The following is an 18,330-nucleotide window of genomic DNA, read 5'->3' as shown; positions in this document are numbered from 1 at the left end:
ACCGTGGAGATATGCTCTAGACAGGAGAGGAATGAAGGTCAGTAGGAAAAAGACAGAATACATATTTGTAAATGAGAGGGAGGTCAGTGGAATGGTGAGGATGCAAGGAGTAGAGTTGGCGAAGGTGGATGAGTTTTAATACTTGGGATCAACAGTACAGAGTAATGGGGATTGTGGAAGAGAGGTAAAAAAGAGAGTGCAGGCAGGGAGGAATGGGTGGAGAAGAGTGTCAGGAGTAATCTGTGACAGACAGGTTTCAGGAAGAGTGAAAGGGAAGGTCTACAGGACAGTAGTGAGACCAGCTATGTTATATGGGTTGGAGACGGTGGCACTGACCAGAAAGCAGGAGACAGTGCTGGAGGTAGCAGAGTTAAAGATGCTAAGATTTGCATTGGGGGTGACAAGGATGGGTAGGGTTAGAAATAAGTACATTAGAGGGTCAGCTAAAGTTTGACAGTTGGGAGACAGTCAGAGAGGTTAGATTGGGCTGGTTTGGACATGTGCAGTAGAGAGTGCGGAGTATATTGGGAGAAGGATGCTAAGGATAGAGCTGCCAGACAACAGAAAAAGAGGAAGGCCTAAGAGAAGGTTTATGGATGTGGTGAGAGAGGACATGCAGGTGATGGGTGTAACTTAGCGAGATGCAGAGGACAGAAAGATATGGAAGATGATCCGATGTGGCAACCCCTAACGGTTGCAGCTAAAAGAAGAGGAAGAATCCTCATTCCATTTTCCCAACCCGATTATCCTGAGTAGGATCATGGAGAAAGTGGAGCCTGTCCAATAAAGCATCAGGCACAAGGCCAGAACAGTCCATTGAAGGGTGAAATCACATACACACACACCACACACTATAGGGTCTGTTTAGCAATGTCAGTTCACCTAACCTGCATGTCTTTGGAATTTGGGAAGTAACTAGAGAACCTGGATTAAACCCATGTGCACACCGGGAGCACTCAAGTATATGATTTACAATCTTTAATATTATAAAATTATAGAAAATCATGTCAGTTTGCATGTATAAAACCTCAAAAGTGTTTTTATTTTCTGATGCTGCTGGAAGTTCTCCGTAACACATCTTAAATTCAGTTTACTGTACATGTTTGCTTTGATGAAAAGGGAGACAATGCAAGGCCTATGGTAAAAAAATATAAAATATTTTCTGAGATGAATTTTTAAATTACAGTGGTGTGAAAAACTATTTGCCCCCTTCCTGATTTCTTATTCTTTTGCATGTTTGTCACACAAAATGTTTCTGATCATCAAACACATTTAACCATTAGTCAAATATAACACAAGTAAACACAAAATGCAGTTTGTAAATGGTGGTTTTTATTATTTAGGGAGAAAAAAAAATCCAAATCTACATGGCCCTGTGTGAAAAAGTAATTGCCCCCTTGTTAAAAAAATAACCTAACTGTGGTGTATCACACCTGAGTTCAATTTCCGTAGCCACCCCCAGGCCTGATTACTGCCACACCTGTTTCAATCAAGAAATCACTTAAATAGGAGCTGCCTGACACAGAGAAGTAGACCAAAAGCACCTCAAAAGCTAGACATAATGCCAAGATCCAAAGAAATTCAGGAACAAATGAGAACAGAAGTAATTGAGATCTATCAGTCTGGTAAAGGTTATAAAGCCATTTCTAAAGCTTTGGGACTCCAGCGAACCACAGTGAGAGCCATTATCCACAAATGGCAAAAACATGGAACAGTGGTGAACCTTCCCAGGAGTGGCCGGCCGACCAAAATTACCCCAAGAGCGCAGAGACGACTCATCCGAGAGGTCACAAAAGACCCCAGGACAACTTCTAAAGAACTGCAGGCCTCACTTGCCTCAATTAAGGTCAGTGTTCACGACTCCACCATAAGAAAGAGACTGGGCAAAAACGGCCTGCATGGCAGATTTCCAAGACGCAAACCACTGTTAAGCAAAAAGAACATTAGGGCTCGTCTCAATTTTGCTAAGAAACATCTCAATGATTGCCAAGACTTTTGGGAAAATACCTTGTGGACTGATGAGACAAAAGTTGAACTTTTTGGAAGGCAAATGTCCCGTTACATCTGGCGTAAAAGGAACACAGCATTTCAGAAAAAGAACATCATACCAACAGTAAAATATGGTGGTGGTAGTGTGATGGTCTGGGGTTGTTTTGCTGCTTCAGGACCTGGAAGGCTTGCTGTGATAGATGGAACCATGAATTCTACTGTCTACCAAAAAATCCTGAAGGAGAATGTCCGGCCATCTGTTCGTCAACTCAAGCTGAAGCGATCTTGGGTGCTGCAACAGGACAATGACCCAAAACACACCAGCAAATCCACCTTTGAATGGCTGAAGAAAAACAAAATGAAGACTTTGGAGTGGCCTAGTCAAAGTCCTGACCTGAATCCAATTGAGATGCTATGGCATGACCTTAAAAAGGCGGTTCATGCTAGAAAACCCTCAAATAAAGCTGAATTACAACAATTTTGCAAAGATGAGTGGGCCAAAATTCCTCCAGAGCGCTGTGAAAGACTCATTGCAAGTTATCGCAAACGCTTGATTGCAGTTATTGCTGCTAAGGGTGGCCCAACCAGTTATTAGGTTCAGGGGGCAATTACTTTTTCACACAGGGCCATGTAGGTTTGGATTTTTTTTTCTCCCTAAATAATAAAAACCACCATTTACAAACTGCATTTTGTGTTTACTTGTGTTATATTTGACTAATGGTTAAATGTGTTTGATGATCAGAAACATTTTGTGTGACAAACATGCAAAAGAATAAGAAATCAGGAAGGGGGCAAATAGTTTTTCACACCACTGTAGATATTTCTCTATGTCTTAGGTAAAGGGATAGGGTGAAAGGATCCTCCATCTATCTGAATACTACTGTATTTGCTATGCCCTTATTTTAATTATTGTTCTTATTATCGATCATTTAGCCATATTAAGACATTTCCATTCTCACGAAAAAGTGTAAAGTCTTCTGTTTTTACTGGTATGGGACATTTAGGTATGCGCTGTGTCACCGCAGAGAAATCAATTGTTAAAACATGTAGCCCCTATGTTTGTGGTTATGAATTGCTTTATTGATCTACATCAACATATTTCGACTTTGTGAAGATTGTGAATCTGCCATTTTCAAAGACATGTGAATCTTGTCTGTGTGCAGTGTCACAGATGGAGTGATCTGTATTGAAGTCTTTGGCCATATTTGTCTTCCAGAACATTCATCCGTTTTATCTATTTACATTGATCAGATTCACATGTAAAGACAAATTAAGTTACATGTTAAATTAGTCTTTCTAAATTTTTGTAATGACTTTACAGCACTTGTGTGCATTTAGCTGGCCCACCATTATAGTGGACTATTTTTTGGTATGACTGTCATCCTGAGGCAGGCAGTCTGTGTATGTTGATTGATGTTTTTATCAGCCATTCAAGATTTTTTTTTTTTTTTTTTTTTAATAAGCTTATCAACTATTTCTGGTCACTTAAGAGAAAAAATGCTCTGTATTTTAGCAATCCAGATGCAAGTAATACATTTGCAAACTGACCATATGCAGTCCCCGGGTTTCCTATGCCAACATAACTTGGTGTGCCTGTGTTGCTGCCATGTTTTGCCTATATTTTTCTTCACAGTAATTTAGTGGTAACAATTTGTTTGTATTTCAATTCAGAATTGCTACAACACCAATTTCCTTGTATATACACATATATACATTATGTGTGTATATATATATATATATATATATATATATATATATATATATATATATATATATATATATATATATACACATATACAGTACATGTATACAGTATGTGTATATACAGTGCATCTGGAAAGTATTCACAGCGCATCACCTTTTCCACATTTTGTTATGTTACAGCCTTATTCCAAAATGGATTAAATTCATTTTTTTCCTCAGAATTCTACACACAACACCCTATAATGATAACGTAAAAAAAGTTTACTTGAGGTTTTTGCAAATTTATTAAAAATAAAAAAACTGAGAAATCACATGTACATAAGTACTCACAGCCTTTGCTCAATACTTTGTCGATGCACCTTTGGCAGCAATTACAGCCTCAAGTCTTTTTGAATATGATGCCACAAGCTTGGCACACCTATCCTTGGTCAGTTTCGCCCATTCCTCTTTGCAGCACCTCTCAAGCTCCTTCAGGTTGGATGGGAAGCGTCGGTGCACAGCCATTTTAAGATCTCTCCCGAGATGTTCAATCGGATTCAAGTCTGGGCTCTGGCTGGACCGCTCAAGGACATTCACAGAGTTGTCCTGAAGCCACTCCTTTGATATCTTGGCTGTGTGCTTAGAGTTGTTGTCCTGCTGAAAGATGAACTGTCGCCCAAGTCTGAGGTCAAGAGCGCTCTGGAGCAGGTTTTCATCCAGGATGTCTCTGTACATTGCTGCAGTCATCTTTCCCTTTACCCTGACTAGTCTCCCAGTTCCTGCCGCTGAAAAACATCCCCACAGCATGATGCTGCCACCACCATGCTTCACTGTAGGGATGGTATTGGCCTGGTGATGAGCGGTGCCTGGTTTCCTTCAAACGTGACACCTGGCATTCACACCAAAGAGTTCAATCTTTGTCTCATCAGACCAGAGAATTTTCTTTCTCATGGTCTGAAAGTCCTTCAGGTGCCTTTTGGCAAACTCCAGGCGGGCTGCCATGTGCCTTTTACTAAGGAGTGGCTTCTGTCTGGCCACTCTACCATACAGGCCTTATTGGTGGATTGCTTCAGAGATGGTTGTCCTTCTGGAAGGTTCTCCTCTCTCCTCTCTTTTATATACATACATATACATACAGTGGGTACGGAAAGTATTCAGACCCCCTTCAATTTTTCACTCTTTGTCATATTGCAGCCATTTGCTAAAATCATTTAAATTAATTTTTTCCCTCATTAATGTACACACAGCACCCCATATTGACAGACAAAAAAAAGAATTTTTTAAATTGTTGCAGATTTATTAAAAAAGAAAAACTGAAATATCACATGGTCCTAAGTATTCAGACCCTTTTCTCAGTATTTAGTAGAAGCACCCTTTTGAGCTAATACAGCCATGAGTCTTCTTGGGAAAGATGCAACAAGTTTTTCACACCTGGATTTGGGGATCCTCTGCCATTCCTCCTTGCAGATGCTTAAAATTACATGGTGGGGAAGGTGGCTAAGTCAGTGTGATCAGGAGGGGGGGTATTGGGTGTACAGTTTATTTATTATGAACATGTTCTTCTTAAGTTAGCATATGCTGGATTTATGTCCAAGTGTCTGTTGATGGCGTTCTCATTTGATAGCCAAGATTCAGCCAGCTCTCTGGCACTTTTAGTACTGGCCTTACATTTAACTGGGACAATGTACAAGTAAAATTTATGTCCTGTTGATTTAGTATGCGTATAGATCAATGAAAGTGAGTCCTTTCTTCTGACGGCATTATGATGTTCCTGTATATGTGTTGCGATTCTTTTTGAAGTTTGTCCTATGTATACCGCTGAGCAAGAACTGCATGGAATACTATAAACTGCGTTTCGTGTTTCTGCTGTCGATTTCTTGTTTTTAGCATTAAAGAGGACCGTGCACAAATTGTTTGTGGGTTTGTGTGTTATTCTGACGCCTGACTTGGCCAGGATGCACGCTTTACCTTCAGACACCTTGTGGTGATAAGGGAGTGAGTGCCAAGTGGGGTGGGGGTTCTGATTCAAGTCGATTGTTTGCTGAGTTTTTTGGCGTCTTCTGTGTAAGCTCCAATTAATGAATGTTTTTGAGTATCCGTTTGAAGTGAAAAGATGGAAGAGAGAGCGTCTCTCATTCATTTTTGTTTCCTTCGTATTACAATGGGTGTGGACTCTTCTGAATAGAGTTTTAACACAGCTCCGTTTATGAGATACTGGATGGTTGCTAGTGAAGTGTAATATCTTGTCTGCGTAGCATTCCTTACGGTAAACACTTGAGGTCAGGGTGGCGTCATTATTTCTTCAGTCTTCCAAGTCAGGTTTCAGAATAACACACAAACCCACGAACAATTTGCGCACGGTCCTCTTTAATGCTAAAAACAAGAAATCGACAGCAGAAACATGAAACGCAGTTTATAGTATTCCATGCAGTTCTTGCTCAGTGGTATACATAGGACAAACTTCAAAAAGAATCGCAACACGTATACAGGAACATTGCAACGCCATCAGAAGAAAGGACTCACTTTCATTGATATATACGCATACTAAATCAACAGGACACACATTTAACTGGGACAATGTACAAGTAAAATTTAAGGCCAGTACTAAAAGTGCCAGAGAGCTGGCCGAATCTTGGCTATCAAATGAGATTGCCATCAACAAATCACTTGGACATAAATCCAGCATATGCTAACTTAAGAAGAACATGTTCATAATAAATAAACTGTACACCCAATACCCCCCCTCCTCCTGATCACACTGACTTAGCCACCTCCCCCACCACGTAATTTTTTGCTATATATTGCCTTTGATTCTTGTAAGTCTAAGCATTATCCTCTGATGAAGACCCCTGGCAGGGGTTGAAAGCTCAGGAATAAAAGCTACTTTGATACGTTTGATTCATTTTTCTCCCTTTGTGGATCTACTATATATATATATATATATATATATATATATATATATATATATATATATATATATATATATATATAGTAAACTTTATAACTGCTATGAATTACTGTAGCATCTAGGATATTTTCCTTATGTGTATTGCTTTCGGAATAGGCTCCAGTGCAATGAAGAAATGAATTACAGCGAGAATTCAGAGAGATTCTCCTCTATTTGAATATTTAAGTAACTTCCAATAACTAATTTAATCTATCTTAATCTAATTCAGTGCCACAGCAATAAATTGCAGAGCCCAACTCATCTTAACCAGTATCTTGGGATGTGTGAAATTCAGGAGTACCCTGGGAAATCTGGGTCTGTTAAGTGGCAGTACTATCCATTTCCTTACCGTACTACCCAAATTTCAGTACAGTATTACAAAAATAATAGTGCTTGCTCTGTGTTGTTTACAGAGATGGATTTGTTTTCAAGCCTATTTAAACTAATAAATACATTTTTCATTTAACAAATATTATTGCTGCGTTGATTGAATTATGTAAATAAAAAGAAACAAATGACATGTTATTTTGCTACACAGGGCACAAATAAACAAATAAAGCTGAAGTTATGTTTACAAAATTACCGCCACCCAGGTCTACCCCCATTCACCATTTTGATGCACTTTTAAATCATATCTGTTTAAGTGAGTCTGTCAGACTGAAAAGAAGAAGGTTTTGTTATGTACCCCTTATTTGGCTATGTTTAAAATGTTATCCCTTGTAATTAAAATGTTAACTATATTATCACAGTGCAGAGTTTTCTTTTCACTACATTGCACACAGGGGATCAAGATTCTAAGGCTATAGTTTGTCCTCATACACATGGCATTACTGGAACTGTATGCAAGGAAGATAATACTCTGTAAATAGCCAATCAGAGGAAAGAGCTGTGTAATCTCCTCCTTGCCTGTTTTTTATCCTCTTAACTACAACTGCTGGTCGCATCTCAAAAAATCTTTTTTTTTTTTTTTTTTTTCTTCTTCTTCTTCTAATCACACAACACTTTCCTTTTTGACGAGATCTGTGTGCTTTTCCTGACTTTACATTTGAATACCAGGCACCTTTTTAAGCAACACCATGGATTTTATTTTGCTCATTCAAGCACTAATTCAAGTGTCCATTTTTATGTATTTTTGAATATGGTGTGTTGCTGTTGTCATCCTGACAGAATTGTACCTATTGGTATGTATGTACAATCTGCTTATATTCATATTTTTATTTTGTTTGTAATGTGAAGTTTTTTGACGATATATGGAGATATTAATTAAAAACTTAATTTTTTATTTCATTATGGATTAAACTTTTGAGCTTCTAGGTTCCTCCTAGGTGCCATATAAATAAATATATAATTATTTTTATTATCATTTCTTTCTTACAATATTTTTTCACTTGTATTTCATTTACTGGTGCTCACTAAGTCCAGTTACATCTGCTTTAATATATTTTGAAGTTTACATTTCCGCCAAAAATGTTATTGAAAAACATTTTATAATGGAGAAAACCTATTACAGTTAGAATTCACTGTCTATGTCTTCACTGGTATAACAAGAGAACTTTCTGTCATTTTAAAGTCTATAATCAAAATATAAACTTGAATGAGGAAATGTATATGCTTTTACTGTTACTTTATTGTTTCAGTATCATATTTTTATAAGTCAGCCCTTTGCATGTTAAGTGAATTCCATTGCAGAACAAAGACAACATGGTTGATGTTATGTAATTAGTTACTTGTAATGTGATAATAGCATTTTATCTGTGAACTTGTTACAGTGCTGTGATCCTGCAATCCGTGAAGAGTAAATAAATAAATAAAATAAAATAAACTGAATTGAATTTAGTGCATTTTTACAATACAAAAGAATGTATGAAGAAACAAACATATAGATATTTACAAAGAATTTTGAAATTAGTTTTCTGACCATTTTCAATCTATGTCCCACCCCACATGAACATGCAGCCCCTATAATCTTCTGTGTGTTACTGACACGTAATTGTAAATCATTTGCGCTCGTCACTACTTGCATGTTTATGTTTAGCTGATGTTTAACAGGGCATTATGGGGGGTTGAAGGGCATTGTGCATTATTATTATTATTTCTGATTATTAAACTGAAAAATCCATTGTTTTCCTTAGCAACACACTTTATGCACATTTGAATTTATATTACATTTTTCTTATCTTATTTTGACCAATAAAAATTTGACAAGAACAAAAAAAAATAAAATTTACTCTATTTAAAGACTATGTAAAGGCGAGAATGCATCTTAGTCTGTGTGTCATATCATTTTATTGAAATATTTTATGATGCTTCATGTACAATTCCAGTTCTGTTGCTTTTTCCTTTTTATTATTGTGACCAAAAAATGCAAATGGACAATAATTAGGAGGTGGGGAGATGTGTTCTAAGTACAAAATAAGTGTTAATGGAATGAAGATGGCAATTCAGTTTGCTGGTATTCCTCATTTTATTGACATTGGTACACACAACCCTCATTACATGTGAGTGCACTTTCTCTGTGCTGAATTCATTCACTATTTTGTACACATTTTATGGACAGTAATCTGCAATTAAAGCTTCGTTGTGACGTCTCCTGGCTATAAAGAATCTCCTCTAGACAGCACCAGAAAGCTCAGTAATATAAGCATCTGTTGCTTATGAAAAATTGAGTTATTTAGAAAGCTACTTAAGTAAAGTGTAGAGGGTTTTTAAATTTTGTTCGTACTAGTTCTAAAAATTTATTTTAGTTTCTCCTTTTTCAGTGGTATTCTTCATTGGGTATTTTTAAGAAAGATTTGATCTTAAAAAATATAAAACAAACTGTTTTCTGGATTATTATTCATTTATTTAAACATATGTATTCAGTTTTATGTGCAGGCAGGTATTTAGTAAATTTTTCATGGAAACAGCAATTTCCTGTTGGCTCACTTAGCTTGTTTACGAGTGCTATTCAAAGAGGATGCTAGCATAGACTCTTACTTTGAATGGCATGTACAATTTGGGAAAGGACAGAAATTAAACATTTGGCCAAAGCTCTTGACACTTACCCATTCTAGGGGCATTCTGCGTACCATAAAATGGATGGACACTGCTGTATGCCACTAAACTGCATTTAAAAAAAGAAGTGATATTAAGAACTGGAAGTGACTATAGATATTTTACTGCATTCACATTAAGTCAGTAGAATATGAAAGTGTAAATTCAAGGTACTTTATAAAAGAAAATTAAAGAACTAAAATGTCATGACAAGTACTCTCAGGTTACTGAACAGTCTATGTTGATAAAATTGTAAGAGCGTAAACACAGTTTTTTAAAATCTCACAGAATTTTCTTTTATATAAAGTAAAGAAAGAACAACATGCTGCACTGTGTGCCACCAGGCTACTAACGTGGCTGTAAGAAAATAGTGGTCCAGCTGTAAGCAGCATCACCAGTGTTTATAATGGTTGTAAAGAAAATGGTAACTGACATCAAGAACTGTTGTTTACTGTATATATGATAAACATTGCTTGTTGTACTCGCCATATTTTGTCCTAAATCCAGGAAACTTCCAAACTTTTTCTTGTTAGTGTCTCATACTACACATGTCAGTACCTCAGTCTTACTATAGTATGAGCTTTCTCTACTTTTTTGCCTTGATTGTAAACCTCACTGTTTTTTGCATGTATGTGCTATAAAAGTTGCCAGTGTGGGAGCACTTGCTGTATTTTAAATTCTTATTCACATCAATATAGCTCGTAAAATGAGGAGAACTATTGGGAAGATTTCCACAACTGTTTTCCCAGGGTTTGTCAGAAGTTACTTTGTTATAAAATTTGATTTGGTTCAGTTGTGAAAATTAGATTTATAACAACATGAAATTTAATTTGGCAAGGAAGCTAATAATAATAATAATACGTTTTATTTATATAGTGCCTTTTCCATGCTCAAGGCACTTCAGAGTTTAAGAAAGAACGGCAGGGTGTACAGTACATAGCATTGTACTAAACCAGATAAATAAAGAAGAGTAAGATAGTAAATTCAGAGAAAAGCCTAACAGACAACATAATTGATGGTCTAGCACACACACACAAGTTACATGAGCATCTTGACATAGAGGTAAACTGAAAGAAGGGTAATAAAGTAAGGCAGAGCCAAAATCCTTCCTGAACAGATAAGTTTTGAGTTATTTTTTAAAAGAATTCATGGAGTCAGCTGATCTAATTAATTTCGGCAGGTCATTCCAGAGTCTGGGTGCTATACAGCTGAAGGCCCCATCACCCATGGATTGTAGATTAGTGTGGGGCACAACAAGATTGCCAGAATCAGAGGACCTTAGTGGGCGGACAGGCACAAAGTGATGAATGTTGGGTTGGAGTAGTTGTAACTACAGAGAACAAAACCCTTGGGTTATCGTGGCCACTTTCTATTATTCTGCCATAATGGGTGTTCTTGGCAGCAGTTAGTGCTTCTCTGTAATCTCTTTGGTGGTCAGAGAAAGCCTGGATGTGCACGGTGAGGCTAGACTTGGGTGACATTCTCTCAAGGCGTTGGCCAGCTGCTTTCATAGATCGCAATTCTGAATTATACCAAGGAGCTGTTTTATCTAATGCTGTATGAAGGGCTGTGTTATAGTGGTCAACAAGACTATCTAGTGTTGATGGAATAGGATCCAGAAAGGATAGAGGGACAGATAGTTTTAAGGTTTCTGTAAGAAATTTGTCGTTTACAGGTAAGAGGAGGGAGAGGTAATGAGACAGTACTGCTTTATGGTCAGAGAGTCCCAAATCAGTGCTATAAGTGTTGGCAACAGATAATCCAGATGTATAGATCAGATCCAATAAATGACCACTGGAGTGGGTGGGAAAATCAACATGTTGTGTCAAGTCAAAACAGTCCAATAAGGATAGGAATTCATTTCTCAGTTTAGATGTGGGGATGTCAATATGGAAGTTGAAATCACCAAGAAGAATGACTCTCTGGGAAAAGGAACTTAAGTGGGTTAATAGTTTAGATCAGATAAGAAGGATGCATTGTATTTTGGAGGACGATAAAGAACAATGAGTGAGACAGGACCTAATTCCATTATTAGTTTAAGAGCCAGACATTCGAAAGACAATGGACAGTCAATTGGGATTCTTTTGATGTTTAACTCCACTCTGACAATTACTGCAAGTCCTCCACACTGTCTTGAGCTACGAGGCTCTGTGAGGAAAGTGCAACCAGGTGGTGTCGCCTCTGTGAGAGATATAAATTCATTTGGTTTTTCCAAGTCTTCGTTAAGCACAGCATATCAGGTTTGGTGTCAGTGATGAATTCTGACAGCACCGATGCTTTGCCATTAAGAGATCTCGAATTAAACAATGCAGTATTAGCTGATGAGACTTCTTTTTGCACAAGGCCGTGACCGGAGTATATTTTCACATGCTGTAAATTTAGCACACTGACACTTCTATTTCCACAGCCATGAGTAGGACAGCGTATTCCTGAGCAAATGCTGCCAGTGATCTTTTCATTCATAGCACGGCGGTGACCTAACCCGCAATGTACATATTTCGGGTGCCGCAAAATGTCTTTGTCTTTTAGGATATTCCAGTCAGACCGTTTGCTCTGGACAAACTGTTTTAATATGAAGGAGTTTGTCACAAGAGAATTTTAGCATGATACTGAGCAATACTTATCTGATAGCAGTGGATAAGCAGCACAGCGGAGCTGGTGAGATGGGCAGGGTGTGGTGGCGCAAATGAGTGGCGATAGCAATGCAGCAGAAAGCACAGCAGGAGGAGGTAGCAGGGTTTGGAGGTTCCAACATACAGCCACAAACAAGTAACACTGGGTATTACAGGCGTGATCACCCCAGAGCCACAAGCTAGGTGGGTGTGAACATCAGATCAGTTCTTAGTCATAAAGCACAATAAAATGAATCGAGAGCAGGCCAGCATAGCAACTATAATCAAGAAGACAGATCATCCCAGGCTGCTAGATCGCCAAGGTACAAAGAAATGTTCGTAGGTCTCGTACCGTGATCCACAGATCCAGTTGTTCCCAGTCGAGATAAAGTCCGTAAAAATTCATCCAAATCCATACAATTCGAGTCGGCTGCATCCACGAACTATACGTGCAATAAAGAAAACAAAACAAACGTAAAAAAGTGCAGGATTGAGGCGAATTTTACAAAAAGTGTTGTTAACAGGTAGGAGCGGCAGCAGCATTCGTGCGCCAGCGTCCCCCCCCTGTCTGTCTGTCCTATATTGAAATTTTTTTTTCTCTGTTAAGTGTACTGTAATTGAGGTAGGAAGGAGGAATGGCCTGGTTTAGGTGCTGAAAAGGCTGTCTAAAATTATTGGTTGCAACCCTTTAAGCCTGCCTTACATTAATTATAAGAACCTTTTTTCTGTTCCTTCTGAAAACAGGAGATGGATGTGTGTGCATCATGAATATTTATACTATGTTTAAAATTGTTCCTTTTTTATACATTAATTCATTTTCCCTTTTTTTTTTTTTTTTCTTTTTGCAGTAGAAGAGTCTGATATCATTGACCTTGAAAAGCGGTACTGGCTGCTCAAAGCTCAGTCAAGAACTGGCCGTTTTGATCTTGAAACCTTTATACCTTTGGTTTCACCACCAATTCACACATCTTTAAGTGAAGGTAATTGATCATTTATTACATTGTACTAAATATGTTTTCCCATTTTGGTGATAAACACCAAAAATTAAATAAGAATATAGTTTCAGATGATTTAAGAATATTACAATATAGTGTTTAAGAATGAAATAACAATAATGTATTTTAAGTACAATGCAATATAATTCAAAACTTTTATCATGCATGCATGCATAATATGTATGTGTAAAACAATGGTGTAAATGCTGTTGTATAAAATAGTCACTGATTTCTGTGCTTAATCATTGTGTTATAGTTTTATTGTACCATTTGTGTCATGAATGAAGCTATAATGTTTGTAGTTGATGGAACATGGTTTTTACCCTAAGATCTTCATAGCTAAGGTTGCTTCATAGCATGCTTAATTGCTTTGCAAGGTTTATGCTAGGCATATAACATTCGTAGTGCATTGAAACAAACCATCTTTAAAATTTCTGTATGATAAAAAGCAGCAAGCATTGGTACATACAGTAGAGTCCCGCTAATCCGAACTAATTGGGACCGAACCCTGTTCGGATTAGCGAAAATTCGGATTAGGCGGAGTTTTGTCATATAATGCCATATATTGACTTTATGAGGCGTATTAAGCGTCTGATGTGTCAAGAATTAAAGGTAAGAAATTACGTATTCTAGTACACTGCAATTTAAACTGCACTGTAGTGTGACTGTGATCGGAGGTAAAATCGATATGACGAGCGGTAGGTGAGTAGTAGCGGAAGGGCAGTGACCTAGACCCCCCGCCTAGAACTACGCATTCCTCTTGATTTCCGTTCCCAAACTATGAGTCACTGAGTCAGTGTGCCACCTGCTACTGCTGAGTGATGTGTTTTGTGCAATGTTATTGTTCATGTGCGCGCACTTGCCCTGTGTTTTGTGAGTCCTTGTGAGCGGTGTGTAGTGTGGTTTCTTTACATTCTGTGCTTGTCCCTGCTGTTAATCATCATGGCAAGCAAACGTAAACATAAGTCGTGTACATTAAAAGAAAAACTGGAAGTGTTGAAAAGACTTCACAAAGGTGAAAGTGCCACTCAGTTATCGAAGGAATTTGGTGTCGGGAAAGCAACAATTTCTGATTGGAAAAAGAACAGAGGTAAAATTGAGCAGTTTTGCACTACCACAAGTGAAAAAACGATTGAAAAACGTAGCAAGACGACAGTGTCTTCTTACGAAAAATTGGACGAAGCACTTTTCTTATGGTTTACACAAGAAAGACAGAAAGGAATCCCTATCACTGGCCCTCTAATTCAAGAAAAGGCGCTTCAATTGAACAAGCTCATGGACGGTGACGTATCATTTACGGCTAGTTGTGGTTTCTTAGACCGATGGAAGAAAAGACACGGAATCAGGCAGCTTACAATAACTGGGGAGAAATTGTCAGCGGACAACGAAGCAGCTGTTGAATACCTTGAGGAGTTCAAATGCATCATTTCTTCCTACTCGCCCCAGCAAGTTTACAACGCAGATGAGACAGGACTTAACTTTAAAGCATTGCCTACCAAAAGTCTTGCATCACAAGAGGAACGATCTGCACCAGGGTTTAAAATGGATAAACAGCGCCTAACTGTGTTGGCCTGCAGCAATGCTTCTGCCACAAATAAGCTTCCACTGATGGTTATCAGCAAATCGGCAAAACCACGCTGTTTTAAGAACATGAACATGAACTCTCTCCCTGTTTTTTACAGAAATCAAAAGAAAGCTTGGATGGATCGTTCCTTGTTCAAAGAATGGTTTGACAAGCAATTTGTGCCAAAAGTAAAAGCGTTTAACAAAGAAAATGGATTGCCTCCTCGTGCTTTGTTACTTATAGACAATGCTCCGTCACATCCAGAAGAAATGCAACTTGTTTGCGATGATATCAAGGCTATTTTTCTCCCACCAAATGTCACATCAATTTTGCAGCCAATGGACCAAGGGGTTTTGCAGGCTTTGAAACAGAATTATAGAAAAATGCTTCTTCGTAGCCTACTTGAAGATAATGAAGAGCTAACAATTTTGGATAAACTCATGAAAATGAACATCAAAGATGTTATTTACTGGGTTGCTGAAGCTTGGGAAAACACATGCAAGAAATCCTTACAGAAGTCTTGGAAAAATCTCTGGCCTGAGCTAGAGTTTGTCCAAATAGTTTTCCCCCCGACAAAAGAAAATTGCGAACTTCTTCAATTGGTGAAAAGAATGCCAGGTTGTGAAAATGCAGAAGAAGAGTGCGTGGAAGAGTGGACGGCCGTTGACGACTCTGGCCATGAAGAATACACAGATGAGGACATTGTGGCAGCTATGCAGGGAACGTCAGCTGATCTCGACGCAGACGACAGTGAGGAGGAAGGGGACGCGCCGACTGATGTTGTTCCACACACTGCCGCAGCCAGTGCCCTTGATCTCGCTTTGCGCTACGTTGAGCAACATGCCGATGCAACCCCAACAGATGTTATGTTTATGCGGCGTTGGCGAAACATTGCTTCTTCAAGCCGTTTTAGTTCGTTGCGTCAGAAGGAGATCACTGACTTTATCTCTTAGATAATGGTTTGCTTTTTACGTTTTGTGTAAATGCTGTACAGAACATGGATTCTACATATGTGACTAAATTCGAACTTGTTTCAATTTTAAGTAAGGCTGTGTTTTGGATTTTTAGTTTGACAGCGAAATTGAAAAATTACAAGTTTCTTAAATGTACATTAAACGTACGACATAACTTGAAAAAACTTGTTTTCTTTACTTTTTTTTTCCCTAGTCTTGTTCGGATTAGGCGGATTTTCGGATTAGCGGGGTTCGGATTAGCGGGACTCTACTGTAATTGGAAAATTCTGTCAAATAAATGTTTCACTTTTTTAAGGATAGTGAGCCCCCTCAAAGAGCCATGTAAAGAGCAGGGACTCCAGCCATTGTGATACTCAGTGCTGATGCAACACTAGTAATTAAATAGAACATCAATTTCCTCAGAACTACAATTATGCATGGTCTTTGCATTTTGTGAGATAGTTTTGCTGTGAAGCTCACAGTACGTGGTTGGAAAGATCAGAATCACATGAATTGCACAGTCGAAGTGAAAAGTATTCTATCAACTAAAGTGGTTGTACAGCTACGATGGATAAAAAAAATTGTGGAAAATCACCAAGCCCCACCCATTGACCCTCGCTATTTGTATGTTAAATGAGCAGCAGAAGAGGCCAGTGCTTATTTGCATTTTACTTTTCATTTTAGCAGATTTATTGCGGTTTAGGGTGCATTTTCATCTTAAAATTTTAATTTTCATTTTCTTTTTTGCAGTAAATACCTCCCATACTAATATTTCCAGTAAAAGCCCCCAACTTTTTCCTTTTCTCTCTGTAACTGTTTTGTATTTGTACATCCAGGAAATTGTTGCTTAGCTTATAATTAAGTAATAAAATAATTACTTAATTGTGTTTATCTGTGTAAATCACCATAATATTTTTTTCATTTGAAAGTGATATTTAAATTTATATACATCTTAAAAACAATTTTAACAACGAAAAGGACAGTGAAATTGTTAGAAGCAAAAAAAGATTGAAAACGTCATATTCACTTATTCTTAAAAAGTTAAAACAAAGGTAGACATCTTAACTGTTAATTAACCATGATTTCCTCCTCACTGAGAACTGCCAGTGTGTTTTTGAATGTCCTGTTGAAAGATTTTTTTTTATTTTTTTTATTTGGACTTCTTGACACAGGCAGCAGTTTTTGCAGCAGTAAAACTTCTCTTGTATGTGGAAGTACTAATTTTGAATAATATCTTCTATGTCATATTCTGTTTTTCTTTTAGACAATGGGTATTTCCGCACTATGCACCAAAATTCCTTCATGGAAGTCTTGCTGAAACAACTGACTCTTTATTTAGTGCTAATCAGAATCACATCAGTTGATTCCAAGTTAAGGCAAATTACATTTGTTCATGATGTATAAAGTGTGAACAGTTACACCTCCATTAGGAAGAATGTCCGTACATATGTGTAAAAATGTAATTAATTTTTCAATGAATGGTAAGTGGTGAAAGTCTAAAACCAATAGTGTTTTCCAAAAAAAGTATACAAATATCTTTTGTAATGGCTGGAACAACACAGGTTTACTTCCCAAACATCTCATTAAAGCACCCCAGCCATTCCACATTTTTATTACATTTTATGAACAACACTTGTGATTCAAATTAGTGAAGTAATGTTTAGCTGAGACAGGTGTGATAGTAATGCATTTTATCAAATAAATGAAAATACAGTATACCACAAACACTGGTACCATGAAGATAAGTTTTTAAAATGACTAAGCTAATAACACACTATGATAGAAAGGAAATCATAGTTCTCTATTAACAAGGCAATAGTCTTCTAGCAGTAACACTCTAAACTGGATTATCCAAAAATGGTGTTCAAACTGTCATGAAGGAATTTAGAGAAAGTGGGCAAGGAGAAAGAAAATACATTGGAAGACTCAAAACAACAACAAATTTGCTTTGAATCTGGTACCAAAGCAATTGTTGAAAGAAATATTTTTGTAGGGTGTGTTGCAACTAAGAAATAATTCTTTAACATCAACAAGCAGAAGTGACTGTAGTATGCGAAACACTATAAAGAATGAGGCTTTAGAGGATTTGGTGAAATTTATGGAATGATGACAGCTAACAAATTTAATCAGATTTTGATTCATTATGCTTTACTTTTAGGAAAATGACTTACTATACTAACTTCACCTTTCAGCACAGTAGTGTCCCCAGTCACTCAATGCAAACGCGATTATTTCATATCATGTTTATTTGCTAGATAATTTCCAAAATTCTCATGCCTTTATTTTTATTTTTTAAATATAGGCCTTTTTAATGCCTTTGATGAGAATCGGGACAATCACATTGACTTCAAAGAAATTTCGTGTGGTCTGTCAGCATGCTGTCGGGGTCCTTTGGCTGAAAGACAAAAGTGTACGTATGCATCGTTTAATTTCCAGGCAACAAATGTCATGTTTTGCTTTAAAAAGAATGGATATGATACAGGTAAAAATATATAGACATATATACAAGTAAAATTCTGTTACAAAAAAGTGCCAGGGACCTAAAAAATATTTA

The 18,330-nt window shown here is 37.4% G+C and overlaps 1 protein-coding gene across 4 annotated transcripts in view; it reads left to right on the top strand.

Moving 5' to 3' along the window:
• Positions 1–18,330, top strand: part of usp32 (ubiquitin specific peptidase 32) — a 229,117-nt gene that overhangs the window by 81,318 nt on the left and 129,469 nt on the right. For 3 of the 4 annotated variants that reach the window (XM_028807041.2, XM_028807042.2, XM_028807040.2), the window contains exons 6-7: positions 13,113–13,244; positions 18,079–18,186. In XM_028807041.2, the coding sequence (XP_028662874.2) occupies positions 13,113–13,244; positions 18,079–18,186 (240 nt within the window). Of the gene's footprint in view, positions 1–7,665; positions 7,801–13,112; positions 13,245–18,078; positions 18,187–18,330 lie in introns of those variants that run through there. The other variant, XM_051930804.1, reaches the window with a different exon arrangement.

The sequence above is a fragment of the Erpetoichthys calabaricus genome, chromosome 8, assembly GCF_900747795.2.
Source record: "Erpetoichthys calabaricus chromosome 8, fErpCal1.3, whole genome shotgun sequence".
Taxonomy (NCBI): domain Eukaryota; kingdom Metazoa; phylum Chordata; class Cladistia; order Polypteriformes; family Polypteridae; genus Erpetoichthys; species Erpetoichthys calabaricus.
The sequence above is the reverse complement of the archived record's forward strand: the minus strand, read 5'-3'. Positions and strand labels throughout refer to the sequence as shown.